This window comes from Dendroctonus ponderosae, unplaced genomic scaffold (genome assembly GCF_020466585.1).
Source record: "Dendroctonus ponderosae isolate FM_Combo_2020 unplaced genomic scaffold, Dpon_F_20191213v2 Dpon_F_20191213_11, whole genome shotgun sequence".
Taxonomy (NCBI): Eukaryota; Metazoa; Arthropoda; class Insecta; order Coleoptera; family Curculionidae; genus Dendroctonus; species Dendroctonus ponderosae.
Genome location: NW_026017213.1, coordinates 6,803,574 through 6,816,605, shown reverse-complemented (window position 1 = coordinate 6,816,605; position 13,032 = coordinate 6,803,574). Strand labels below are relative to the sequence as shown.

Below are 13,032 nucleotides of genomic sequence, written 5' to 3'. Positions count from 1 at the left end.
ATATTATGCCTCTTCTTGAAACGCTCTTCCCAACTTTTAGAACAAGCAAACTCTTTGTTTTTGATTTTACTCTCCATTTCACTAGCATTTTCTTGCAAAACACTGCCACTTATGGGGACGTTTTCTTGCCCTTTTTGAGTAAACCACTTAATAAGTTCCTTGTCAATCTTTTCATGTGTAGATAATTTTAACTTCCTACATCTAACATTTGTTTTGTCACACGCTGATAAAATGTTTTATTTGTTTTTCCGTATTGTTGCAACAGTAGACTTTCCAAGTGCTAATTCCTTACAAATGGCACTCTGCTTTACTCCACTTGTTATTTTGTTAATAATCTCGTACTTTTCATTTAGTGAAAAAGCTTTGCGTTTTTGTTTTTCCATTCTAAAACGATTTACATAAATAACGCGGCAAAAAACAAGTTACTGCCTGTCTCTCGCTCTCACTAATATAAACAACTCCGCACGATTGGTGTTGTTCAGCGTGGAAGTTCGTTATAAACGGAAAGTGAATATACAACTAACCTAAAAAGTGATCGTTATATCCGGAAGTTCGTTATAAACGGGTTAGTTATAACCAGTAAAAAATACGTTGGCCTTTATGGACGACGTTTCAATTAAAGGAAAAAAGTTCGTTTTAACCGAAAGTTCACTATAACCGAGCTCATTATAAGCGGACTTTACTGTAATTCCAGCAAAAGAACCTTCTTCAGTACTATGGAAACACTTGAAAATAGCAATGGCGGAGTTTCTAGGTACCGCTATTATAGTGTTCCTATCCTGTATGGGTTCCTGCTTTGGTATCCAAGGTGACCAGGTATTCTCAATGCATACCAGTTTAACTGCAGGATTGGCTGTTGCTACAGCCATTCAGGTGAGTAACTGTAGTAAAAAACCCAGCCGAATGCCCTTGAAATGAGTGAAAAGCCCCTTATTAAAGCGATTAAGCTGCTTGTTAGTGTTTGACTGATTGATAACTTGAGATTAAATTAATAAAAACTTAAGAATTACGATAATAATAAATTTAACTTGTTTTTCAATTTTTTTTCACTTTTCAGCCTTTAGCTGTTACAGATAAAGCTTTGTCGTTGGGGATTTAGCTGATGATTTCTCGAGACCCAACAAAGATTTATAATTCAGGGTTCCTGCACTTTGTGGGGCAAATTCGCTGTTATCAATGACAAAAAGTTTCGATTTTGGGCCATTATCAAGGAATTGCTGAGAATTTTCCAAATTTCATGGTTTTTTAGAGCGGCTTTGTGCAAGTTGGTTCAACTTTTGAACAGAAGAAGTTGCAATTTTGCGCGTTTGTCGGCTTTCTAGAGCCAAGTCCGTTTTCTGCAGTTGATAACTTTTGAACCAACTGACTTAAAAACTATTGAGCTTTTCAGTTTTTGAATCCAAGGTCACTTGTATAAACTGCCAAAAGTTTCAACTTTGCCTTATCAAGACATGTTTCTGAGTTTTTCTCAGAGCGGAATTGTGCGCGTTTGCCTTCCGCATTTCATAACTCTTTAACGGACCGATCTAGGAACCATTGGTTTTTTAATTTTTTTAGAGCAACGTTACTTGCATAACTGTTTCAAGTTCGAGGCGTTATCAGTAAATTTTTGAAACTTTGTTGCGGTATTGTGCACGCAGACAAGAAGAAGTTTCTGTCGCTAGTTTTTCCAGTTTCTTTCCCCTAATTTATGAAGCATTCTGCAGACGTTCGGGCATCTTTCCGGAGCTCATGTAAACCCAGCTGTAACTCTAAACGCTCTAATCGTCCAGGAAATCAAGTGGCAGTTTCTGTTCAGCTACATTGGTGCTCAAGTGGTGGGCTCGTTGATTGGAGCCGGTATTTTTGCGGTAAGCCTTCCATTTCATTAATATTTTCTTTTTTCAATTAAACATGGAAATCCTTCTCTGTTTGCTTTGTTAACATCGGATAAACTCGTTAATTTTACCCCTGTACTTTCTAAAAAATATGCCGAAATAAACTGCTTAAGTTTCCCTTTGGAATGTACCAGACAAGCAGTAAAACTCACTAATTTCAATTAGTCCCTAAAGTTTCTTGCAGACGTTTCGCCAACACTACTGGTTTGCATCTTCAGCCGTGATTGCTCTTTCTCACGGGTGAAAGAAAACAAATGAACTTGACGTATTTTCCTCCTTGCAGGCAGTGACAAACGATGCCAGCTTAGGCATTCAAGCCGATGGCAACGGTGTCTGCGTGACAGCTGTCAACAATGACATAACCGTGCTGCAGGTGAGAAATGTCAGTTTTACCCATTGAAAAATGACGCCATTAAAACTCCTAGGGGCTGGCAGTCGAAGTCCTGTTGAGCGCCATTCTGAATCTCGCAATTTGTGCCTCTTGGGACGCCAGAAATTCGGATAAAATCGATTCGGTTTCTTTGAAAATCGGCCTACTAGTGGCCGTGCTCAATCTAGGAGGCGTGAGTAGAGCCGACCTTGGACTGGAAGGTCAGAAAAATGCGATCTGATCATGTTTTAGGGGGCCTATACGGGGGCCAGCATGAACCCCTGCAGAAGTTTTGGCCCAGCGGTACTTAGTGCGGACTGGAATAATCACTGGGTAAGTCGAACAAGTCAGCAACAAGCATCAGAAGCCGAAAATAATGCCCGATGCAGGTGCATTCGTAGTTCTTTATGTTCGCAATCGAGGGGCCTGTAAGAGTGCGGTTGGTTGCAAACTTTTGGATCTAAAGCTCTTTATATACATCGCAAAGTTTTTCATCAACATTAATTAGGAAATTTGAAACATTCTGTCTGTTGCAGATCTACTGGACTGGGCCAATAGTGGGAGCCCTCATCGCTTCAGGGCTTTATAGATTTATGTTTTGGGAAAATAAAAAAATGTAGCTTCACTCACCATTATTAGGTTGTTCAGGCTCTTACTTTGCACCGCTTCACTCACGATGTTCAGGTCTGTCCTGCAACAAAGAACTGATAAGCCGCTGTGCTTCTGATAAGTTCTTCTGTGCAGAGTTTCTGTTGTTTTCACAACGGCCGGTGGAGAAAACGGGATTTTCCCTGTCATTCTTAGAAAAAAAATCTCTAACAATGCTCAAAACCCTTGCGGGCCTTGAACTGTCAGGGACAGAGGAGGCAATTTGAGGGTGGTAAATGGAGCGTGCGGCTCTGTTCCGAATGAGTGACCGCCACGTGTCCAAAGTTCAAGGCAATTGATGTTTGAACTGTTCCAATAGGAGGAAAACTCCTCTCAAATTTGCTCATTTCCCAGGGTGTCCAGGCCTTCAACTCACCATTGCTAACCGATTGTTTATGCGCCCGCTCACATCCTCACGCCAATCTCAAATTGTTCGATCCCACTAAAAACTGGACAGGCGTCTCATTCGCCGGACACTTTCCCAACTCGCGTCCGGCAACCGCCGATGGCCGGGACACGAAACCGTTCTAGATTTTTCGCTTTTCTCGGCACCGTCCCGGGACGCCATGTAACCTGGATTGATCCAGGAGCAAACTACAAACCATCAGTTTTCTTGTTGTTGTTTTTCTCAGCACAAGTTCGGTAAGCGGGACGCGCTCGATTCAGGAGGGTTGAAGACGTGAGTGCGTGTGCGTGGGGTTTCATACACTCCCACCCTTCGGTATTGATTGGGAATGGGGCGCAGCCGTCTAGGGCTACACGATCGGGGCAAGTTGCGACTGGAAATGAGGGCTTTATGCAAGTTTTTGCTGGGTCTGGCAACACCGGAAGGGCCTGATAATAGGGCGAAAAGCAATTGCTCCCTATTAGAGCAGAAATGAGTTTAGGAGCTTTCGATTGAGGGTGTTTGCACCTAAACAAGGACGGTCGTTCACAATTTGCTATTTAAATGGAGGCTTAGTTGGCCGCATATTTTATAGAGACACTGTGTTTTTAATAAATTTATCATTGCGATTTCTCTACTATAACAGCAAATTTACAAGCGACCCCTACAAGAAAAAGGGATTTGACCAACAAACTTTTGAACGACAAGAAGCAATGAAAGGGCAGAAAATGCACCGAGAAGTTGTTAAGATCAATGACAATATAAACAGAGAATAGAGACACACAACTAGACAAATCAAGAAAAATGAATAGAGTATTACCCTATTATTGGCCGTTAAGTTCATATAAAAGACTTTCAAAAGTTCAGTTGGAAAAAGTGTTTCTGACCCTGTTAACACTAACAATAGTTAACCATCCTTTTAGCTCCTAATATAATGCGATATCTCCCTAATGATCAACTTGCCACGTCCGGTTTTGTAACTCAAACACTCTGTATAGCACAATAAGTCTTTGCTCTATAAAAATGTATGCGTTTTATAAGAAACTCCCCAGCAAAACACCATTGAAAAATGACCCTTAGTTAGCAAAACTCCCATTTCTGCACCTGTGCTTAGAAAGCGAGAAAAAAGGAGATTTTAGCGTGATTGAAGCGAAATTTTCAGAGCTTGCAGAATTGACCTGTTTGTAAACTCGTGGTAAGTTTAAAGTTGCTAGCACTAGTGGATGGGAAGATCAGAATTTCTGAAGACGAGCATACAGTTGTTCGAAAACTTCCACTTCTTCATCTGTGCTTGCAAGGAGCGCAAAAATTATGTTTTAAAGCAACTTGACTGAAACTTTCAGGTTCAGTCGAGTCAAAAGCCCTCTAAATTGTCTACAATTTTCAATTTGCCACCTCCTTTGGATGGGAAGTTGCGATTTTTTGAAGACCTGCCTGCAGTTGATCGAAAACTGCCATTTCGTCAGGCGTGCGGGCCATTGTGCATAAGGGGAGCGAAAGTGGACCCTAATCAGTTCTTCCACTCAATAACCCCCTTGTATGAGGGGAGCCTGATGATGTTCGCTGTATCAAAAGTTATCTGGTCTCGTGTTGGTTGTCTGTTCATTATTTGTTAAAATCACTCTTTCGATCAGCGTTAACAGGCTACTTACAAGGTATCCTCTCTTTGGATGTTTCTGGATGTATCCACTGCCACGCTGTGTCGAACCGACACTTTTTTCGTAAGATCATCTGAAAAAAACAACGTTTTTAAATAGCATTTGTGCCCAATAGTCAAAATTAGTTAGTGAATATAAACACATAAGTTTATATTAGGCTAGTATTAGATGGAAAAAATGAAGGAATCTCAACTGCGGGTGGAGGGATTATAAGCCTGAGTTAAGCAGACGATACAGCGTTGATGGCAGCATCCGAGGAGTTGAAAAAGAGATCAATAAACGACGAGAAATGCCAACACGACTGGAGAGACACAAACTGATAATTTTCGAATAATTTCTTACCGTAATATTTGGCTCGAAGCTGCGTCAAGCTGCTGATGATAGTCGCTCTATGTGACGACTTTTTCACTCCCAGTTGCTTCAGCTCACTTTCGGTCAGTTCCAAAATCTCCTCCACGCCTCGATACTTTCCAAACAGCGCCTCATACTCCTCCAGTTCCAGATCCTTAAGCCATTGCTGGATGTCTTTGTGTTTGGGCTTCGGTATGATGCTGACTCCATTCTCCTTAGCTAGTCGAGATTTGCGCAAAGATAGAGAGCCAAGTCGCGGCCAATTAATATCTGAAAACAACGTAGAAAATGGTTACGAAAGCACGCGTCTGTAGAAGAAAAACTGCTGCAATAGTGATAATTGTGTCGTTTTTCTGTTTTTTTTTCTATTTTTGTTACATTTTCTTGGTGCGTGATATTTATTATTGTTTAGCGACTTTTGTTGTATTTGACTTGAAATTTTCAGTGGTCGATATAGAACACCGGCCAATTTGATTCTTCTTCAATCACTTTATTCATAACTAACGTCTTTTTGAAATATTTTATTTATAAATTTGCAGAAGTATAAAACGTTGTGGATATAATGTCCACATTGTCCACAAATGTCCGATAAATTAAACACGTTGAAACTAATGGGGATTTCGGGTTTTTAGGCCGTCGTTTGGTAGAATTTCCTCTTGACGTTTCGCAAGCACGAGTGGCTTGCATCTTCAGAAGAGCTTGAAAGCTTACGGTAGCGTTCCATACGAAAAAATGCACTGCGAGTTTAATTAAAATCCACGGTACTTCACTCTACACACCGATATTTCAAAAAACTCAAAAAACTTGAATAATCTGGGGCAGTTTGTCATTGCCCTTTCCAAACTGTTGCGCGTAAATGCAATGTGACAGACAAGAACAGGCATAGTTTGGACTGTAAGTAACGCAGAGGGAGCGCTAAACATTCCGCGCTCTGTTTATTGCACTGCTCAAATGCACTGACAAGGACAGCTATAGGGGAGTGCCTTGCGATTGAGACGGCCGTCGCCAAACTACCCCAACAGAGTTTAAGTTGCGAGTTACAGTTTGTCTTGCCTAAAAGCGACTTTCGTCAAATCGTCTTTTCGAAAATCAAGAGATAAACTTTCAAGGCCATTTCTTGAAACTAATGAGATTTTCGGGTCTTTAGGCCGTCGTTTGGTAGAATTTCGTCTTGACGTTTCGCAAGCACGAGTGGCTTGCACCTTCAGAAGTGGTTTGCTTGAACGCTTACGGAAGCGTTCCATAGGAAAAAATGCACAGCGAGTTTAATTAAAATTCACGGTACTTCACTATACACAGCGATATTTCAAAAAACTGAAAAAACTTGAATAATCTGGGGCAGTTTGTCACTGCCCTTTCCAAACTGTTGCGCGTAAATGCAATGTGACAGACAAGAACAGGCATAGTTTGTACTGTAAGTAACGCAGAGGGAGCGATAAACATTCCGCGCTCTGTTTATTGCACTGCTCAAATGCACTGACAAGGACAGCTATAGGGGAGTGCCTTGCGATTGAGACGGCCGTCGCCAAACTACCCTAACAGTGTTTAAGTTGCGAGTAACAGTTTGTCTTGCCTAAAAGCGACTTTCGTCAAATCGTCTTTTCGAAAATCAAAAGAGATACACTTTCAAGTCCATTTTTAAAACCCGAAAACCCATTAGTTTCAAGGAATGGCCTCGAAAGTCTATCTCTTTTGACTTAAACACGTTGTCAGTTATTATTAAGTAAATTCAGATTTTAGTCGTAACGATGAAATATAACCGCCAGTGCGGTAGTTGTTTTTACGTTTTCAGTGTCAGATTGTGTAATTCACGCCGCGTTATGCATTTTAATGGGAGAAACAGAACAGTCGCTTGAAAAACCAGTTAAATGCCTTCGTTATTGCTGCTCAATTAATGACTTTCAGTCCATTTAACGCTGATTGGCAAATTGGTTTGATGGTATTAACATATCCCGTAATCTTCTCTTGCAAGATGGCATTCGATATTAGCTTGAGGACATGGCTGAACCTTCCATTTCATCTACACAGAAAAAATTGCGACACAGAAAAAATCTCCACTTATTTCTTATTCAATTTGGTAAAATTTAACGATACAGATCTGCATACTAGATAAGGATGTTTGAACATTTAGATAGTGGCTGCTTGCGCAAAGAGTCGCAATAAAATATTATAATCCTAACTCGGGAAATAATTGTTGTTCTCTTTGAGGAAGGATTTGTCACACTTTTCGTGACGCAAAATCTGCACACTGTTGCCATGAATGTCAATGTATACCTAATCTAAAACTAAAACTGCACGCGCCCCATTAAAAATTGTTCTCCTTTCAATCCCGACTAGCGTTAAAGCCTGATTTTTTAGCGTTTTGTCAAAAAAGGAGTAAGAAATTTTCGAAATTGCGCGCTCTTTCAGAAAATCCTAACTTTCCATCCAAAGCAGATAGAAAATGGAAACATCCCCACTGTCCTGTCCCGAAATTTAGCTCAAGTCACACCGGAACCTTATTTTTGCGCGCTTTGTAAACGACGGTACAAAAATGAGGTTTCGCCTCATCTGCGACGCTCTCAATTGAAAATTCGTAACTTTCGACCCACACCTGGTAACGACTTGAAAATTTTTTGAAACTTGAAAAAATTAGATATGCAGTGCGCCCAATTCTGAGAATTATTGGAATCCCGCGAAAGGCTTATGTTTGTGCACTTCAAACCCCATTCAAAGCAGATACAAACTGGAAACTTGTGCACCCGATCACTCTTCAAATCGCAGTAAAACTGATTTTTGCGCGTTTTGTTTTATCTTCGCTTCCCGGTTGTATTTAAGTTGTAAGATAAGCTCCTTGCGACCATCATTAATGAAATCCGTCGAACGATTTACAACACATAAATAATAATCTGAACGATAGAATGGGAATCATTAAACAGCGATCATTGATGCGAGCTAATGATCATTTTACCAAATAAATCCCTAAGTGCCGTAATAAACCGCACAATCGTGAACTCGTTATCGCAATTATAAACATTACAAATGCCGAGCTGTTGCTGATTAAGCAAAAGTAGCAACAGCATGGCTTGCAATTGTTATTTACCGCAAATTGCTGATCCGGCAAGAATGATTGTTTTAAACTTAGCAGTTCTTAACACTGGAAGACGTTTCACCTGCATTTTTGACAACCCTTTCCAAAGGTAATCGAAAGGTCTGGGCCATTTTAGCTGAAAAAATGACGAGCGCAAGCAAGCGGGTCGTTCCAATTCGTTAGGGTCGCATGCGGATGATATAGCAGTCGTAGTGCAAGAAAAGTTTGTGGATTTTCAACACATCAGCGTTGCACTTATGCAAACTTCATAAAAAAACTTTCGAACGTCCAGAAGGAATCGGAGCGATCAGATTACCGAAACGGCCACTTAAAGCCAGATGTTGGCGTGTTATTGCAACCTGCATTTCCTCATAGAACTGTTTAGGAATGTTAGTTGGAAAAAACGAATTTATGTCACTAAAGCACTCAAGCGGCATTATCTTGAAGAGGACAGCTTATCTTGAGTGTGTGCAACGCAACCAGATAAAAACCTTCAATCCGGCAAGGAATAAAATCGATAATCAGTGTCGTTCATGATGGCATGTTTGCATCTTCCATGTGAGTGAATCTTTTAAGGAGTTCGTGCGCAAAACCCATCAATATGCGGATATTCATAGCAAATAGAACTTACTGTGAACACTTGCGCGTTTTTTCAGTTTACTGGCACCTTTTCCCATGCTGGCTGGTTCAAGTAATCCTAATCCATTTCACATCACCACACTTTCACTACTTGGCAGCTTTGCATTGATCACTCGCGTACTCAGATAAGATTAGCACGAAACACACATCGAACACAAGGCCTGAAAAGAATATTTACGGATTTCTGAAAATCGGGCGTGCCACATTTGCCGGTTGCCCTGTTGATATATTTGTTGTCGCCCACCTAATTTGCCAATAAAATTCATTGATTTAACGTTATTAGGCGAGGTGGGAGATAGCAAAACGTTCAAGAACCCACTTGACTCAAGATGCTAAAAAGACTCGATTAAAAAGTTCAAAAATGTTTTTTTCCGTGGAATTTGGCCACTTGGAAAAGGCCGATTACCTTTGCGCTAGTTGGTGCATACACAATGTTATCTGACCGAATTTTTAATTGATCAACTGCTTTGCTTATGGAAAAAAAAACTAGAAGGCAAGCAAACTGACTCAAAAAACCCCTTCTTGGGAAATGGTTTGCAATATTTTATAAAACATGTTTAATGAACATTTTTAAAAGTAACATGTTCCCTTTGGAACCGCATTTTGAAACCTATTACCAACGTGAAACTGGAACGTTGTAACCTTGTTACAGAAAAATAACCGTTTATCCCGCATTACACTTTCCGGCTTTAAACTCAAAAAGATATTTTTCTGCTGCTACTGCTGCTGTGCCATATTGGTTGCAGCTATTGCAGAAGAAGTGTTTCGAGCAGTAACTGTTGCAAACAGTAATCACTCAAAATCCCCCAAAACATTTGGAGAAGTGATTTGTTCGAGTTTCTGCAATAAAACTCTGGAAGAGCGGGCATGTTTGGCTCGTTTGAGATAGGAGCTTCTAGAAGGAGATAGGAACTTGAGATAGTGGCTAAGATGGAAGAAAACGTTCGAGCTGCATTTCTGCACCGAAATGATCAGGGAGCTTTTTTGTGATGCTTATTCACGTCACTGCTACTAGTGCGTAAATAAAGGAACACGTTATCCTCTAATAGCGTAAACGGTTATTTATTTACTAATGCGCATGCTCAGAATAACCGATAACGTAAAGGGTTGCAATTAAGGGGCCTAAAAACTCCCTAATATCAGAAAAAACACGGTTGCCAGCTGGACTTGCATTTGTTGTTCCCTTCCAGTGCCGTGCCCGAATGTTTCAACGCAACTTCCACATGAGTAGTGAAGCGGGAAAATGTCGCAAAAAACTGCAAAAAATTATCGGGACGACTCTGGGAGCATGAAAACACTGTTGCCTGGTTAATTTCCCAGCAGCAACTTCCACTTTAAAGAGTTTGCAGAGGTTTATTTGTCAAATGTAACGGAAAATTGCTCATCCTGTAAACTCGGAACGACGTGGCCGTATTTGAAAAAAGTTTGCAAAACATTCTGGTTCTCACCAATCAAGGTCTAAATGAGCTGCAGCGATCGACTGGCCAATTAACAATAACAAATCGCTCATCCATCTTCGGAATGGTTTATTAATTAATATTCAAACGAGAACCAACGTAAGTCTTTATAAATAGTGTGCACGAAGCGAGGCTGTTGATTTAATGTATTGGCAAAGGTTAAAAAGTTTATTTATGATATGGAACGAACTTATTTGCACATAATACAGGGTGTGGGGAAATAAATCGTCGACAGTATTGTCTGGAATGGAGGAAGCGCAGCTTCCCGGACTAGAAACTTTCTAAAACTTGAAACATTTAGCGGCAATTCAATACCAAACAGCACGACAAATAGTGGCACATAGTTTTTCACCCACTGGCTCTCTGCAGACGCGCAAACTTCGGTCCCGAGCAACTAAATCAGGTAGACTGGACGGCCACCCCGAGGAAATACACCACACACCACTCGTCACAGGCCCGCTGTTATGAATGAAACGCATGAATTTTCACGGAGCTGCTCGAAAACGTGACCGTCGAAAAAAACAACCGACAATCGAATGGTGCTTTGGGTTCTGGTACGCAGCTGGCGTGATCTTGTGCACCTCTAGGAACGACCGTGATCTACTGAATCTATGAACGCAACTGCAAGGACGTTTGCATAACAATGGATTCAAGCACTTTACTGTGAAAACTATCATATTGATGAGTCTCAGTGTGTCTTCATCTCCATCTTCGTCTTCATTCACCCATTTTTAAAGCGGACATACGTTTGAATGTGTGGTACCCGCACTGATAGATCATGGTTTATCTCACCCGTTCGGGCTTCGTTATCGTCACAAGTATCCCGAGCAAATATTGAAATATTGTCTGGTGATCTTCGATAGAAGATGAACGGTAAAATTAATCGAGCGCAAATTGCGTTGTGGTCCGTAATGATCCCTGGTCATGTGGAAAGAGACATGTTAGAAGAGTTTAAAGAAGTTATTCTCTTGCGAACAGCGAACACTTCTCATGCGGAAATTATCGTGAACTTTGTACATTCTTCAAATATGATAAGAGAGCTTTTGTGGCTAAATGTGCCTAAATGTGGGTGGCTCACCGACAGAGTCGGTTTAAGCCAACAAAAGTCTGAACAGTTGCAGGACAGAAAACCACTTTTCCTCTCACGGAACACACTATATTTTATTTTTGATTTCTTCTGTACTTGCAGGAAATATTTAGCCAAAACGAAAGGTTTTCTTATCCTTGTCCCAAATTTCAAATAGTTTTTTCTAAAAACGACGGGCAATTTTTCGATTTATCACCGCAAAGAACATCGAACTTCCACCGTTAAAACCAAACACACATGTAGAAAAACCATGCAATTTTCATGAATGTTTTACATAAGGAAAAGTGATTGAAATTTACACAAGAAATGGGCAATAGGTAAAAGAAAATATACGGTGTTCCAATAGAAAAGAGCCCTTTTCCGTCTGTGTATTGACTTTCAAAAATTTACTTCGTCCACGCCAGGACTAGCAGAAACTCACAATTTCGCCCGATTATAAAAGACACTTCACTTTTGAAACTGTGCAATCTTCCAGCTAGTCAGGGATCAAGTAGAATTTCCATCAATTTTCAAACTTGCAAAGCGACTGAAAACTTCTTTCGCTGAAAAGCCACTGTTGACTCACATTTAAAAATTCGTTATGTCCACGCCAGATCAACTAGAAACCTGCTAATTCGCCCGATCATAGAAAACACTTAACCTTTCATATAGTGTGAATTTCAAGCCAATCAGAGATCAGGTTGATTTTTCATGTGAATTTTTAAACTAAAAATACCGGTTAGAGCGAACAATTGTTAAGCAAATTTGAACTTCCTTGCTATGGATTGGTTAGAATTTAATTGCAAAAATGTGAATTTTTAAAAATTTCTAAACCGCCTCAGCACTAGGCAAATTGTCCACTCACCTGAGATGGTCATCCTGTTCGCCTTTGGATGATCTTGATGTCTACGAGGTCGAGGACTTGCCAGAATCCACCGGTGGCAAGAGCTCGATTGAAGCGACCAACCACTGCCACTATCCCCATGAGCATCCCTAAAAAATTCAATAGCTTTTACTATTCATCGTTCTAGATTTTTCTATTTTCTACTTTTATCACGAAGACTAATTAGTTAAGCCATTGACAGGACGGGATGGGCGGCAGTTTCCCATCCCGATAAATGCGGACATTTTAATTTATTACCTTGTAAATCTGTGCGAGTTTAATCCGCCTAGCAATTTACATACGGTAATAAGAAGAAGAGATGCATGATGAATCGGTGGTGGACACAGGCACTCACCTGTCCTGAATTAATTAGCTCTATCTTAGTCTGCCGATGTGATTAGATTGATTGCCTAATGCGGACGCTTTTTGCTTGTAACTTTCTTAAGGACAGAAATTTCTGATGAAACCCCCTTTGGTAAAAGGTAGTTTTGGACAGTCTCACTGCATCCAGTCTTCTTTTGTCCATGAAATTAGAAAAATTATCGTCGTTTTGTGCAAAGGTGGCGTAAGATTATTGCAAAATTTCATGTTTTCCGTCCCGTTTTGCATGTTTCTCGGAAGCAAAATG

At 40.5% G+C, this 13,032-nt stretch overlaps 2 protein-coding genes across 3 annotated transcripts in view; one reads left to right on the top strand and one right to left on the bottom strand.

Moving 5' to 3' along the window:
- The window catches only part of LOC125502932 (aquaporin-4-like), a 5,148-nt gene extending 2,259 nt beyond the window's left edge, over positions 1 to 2,889 (top strand). Inside the window, exons 2-7 of one of the 2 annotated variants that reach the window (XM_048662445.1) lie at positions 695 to 873; positions 1,707 to 1,850; positions 2,161 to 2,250; positions 2,303 to 2,440; positions 2,500 to 2,580; positions 2,784 to 2,889. In XM_048662445.1, coding sequence (XP_048518402.1) covers positions 695 to 873; positions 1,707 to 1,850; positions 2,161 to 2,250; positions 2,303 to 2,440; positions 2,500 to 2,580; positions 2,784 to 2,867 — 716 coding nt within the window. In that variant the 3' untranslated portion in view covers positions 2,868 to 2,889. The remainder of the gene's footprint in view (positions 1 to 694; positions 874 to 1,706; positions 1,851 to 2,160; positions 2,251 to 2,302; positions 2,441 to 2,499; positions 2,581 to 2,783) is intronic. The other variant, XM_048662446.1, reaches the window with a different exon arrangement.
- LOC109542761 (breast cancer anti-estrogen resistance protein 3 homolog) overlaps positions 1 to 12,514 on the bottom strand; it is a gene marked incomplete at its 5' end in the record, with an annotated part of 22,298 nt that extends 9,784 nt beyond the window's left edge. The window contains 4 exon segments of the mRNA XM_019912122.2: positions 2,878 to 2,938; positions 4,933 to 5,011; positions 5,281 to 5,559; positions 12,387 to 12,514. Of these exon segments, the coding sequence (XP_019767681.2) occupies positions 2,878 to 2,938; positions 4,933 to 5,011; positions 5,281 to 5,559; positions 12,387 to 12,514 (547 nt within the window).
- Between the last annotated feature and the right edge of the window lie 518 nt (positions 12,515 to 13,032).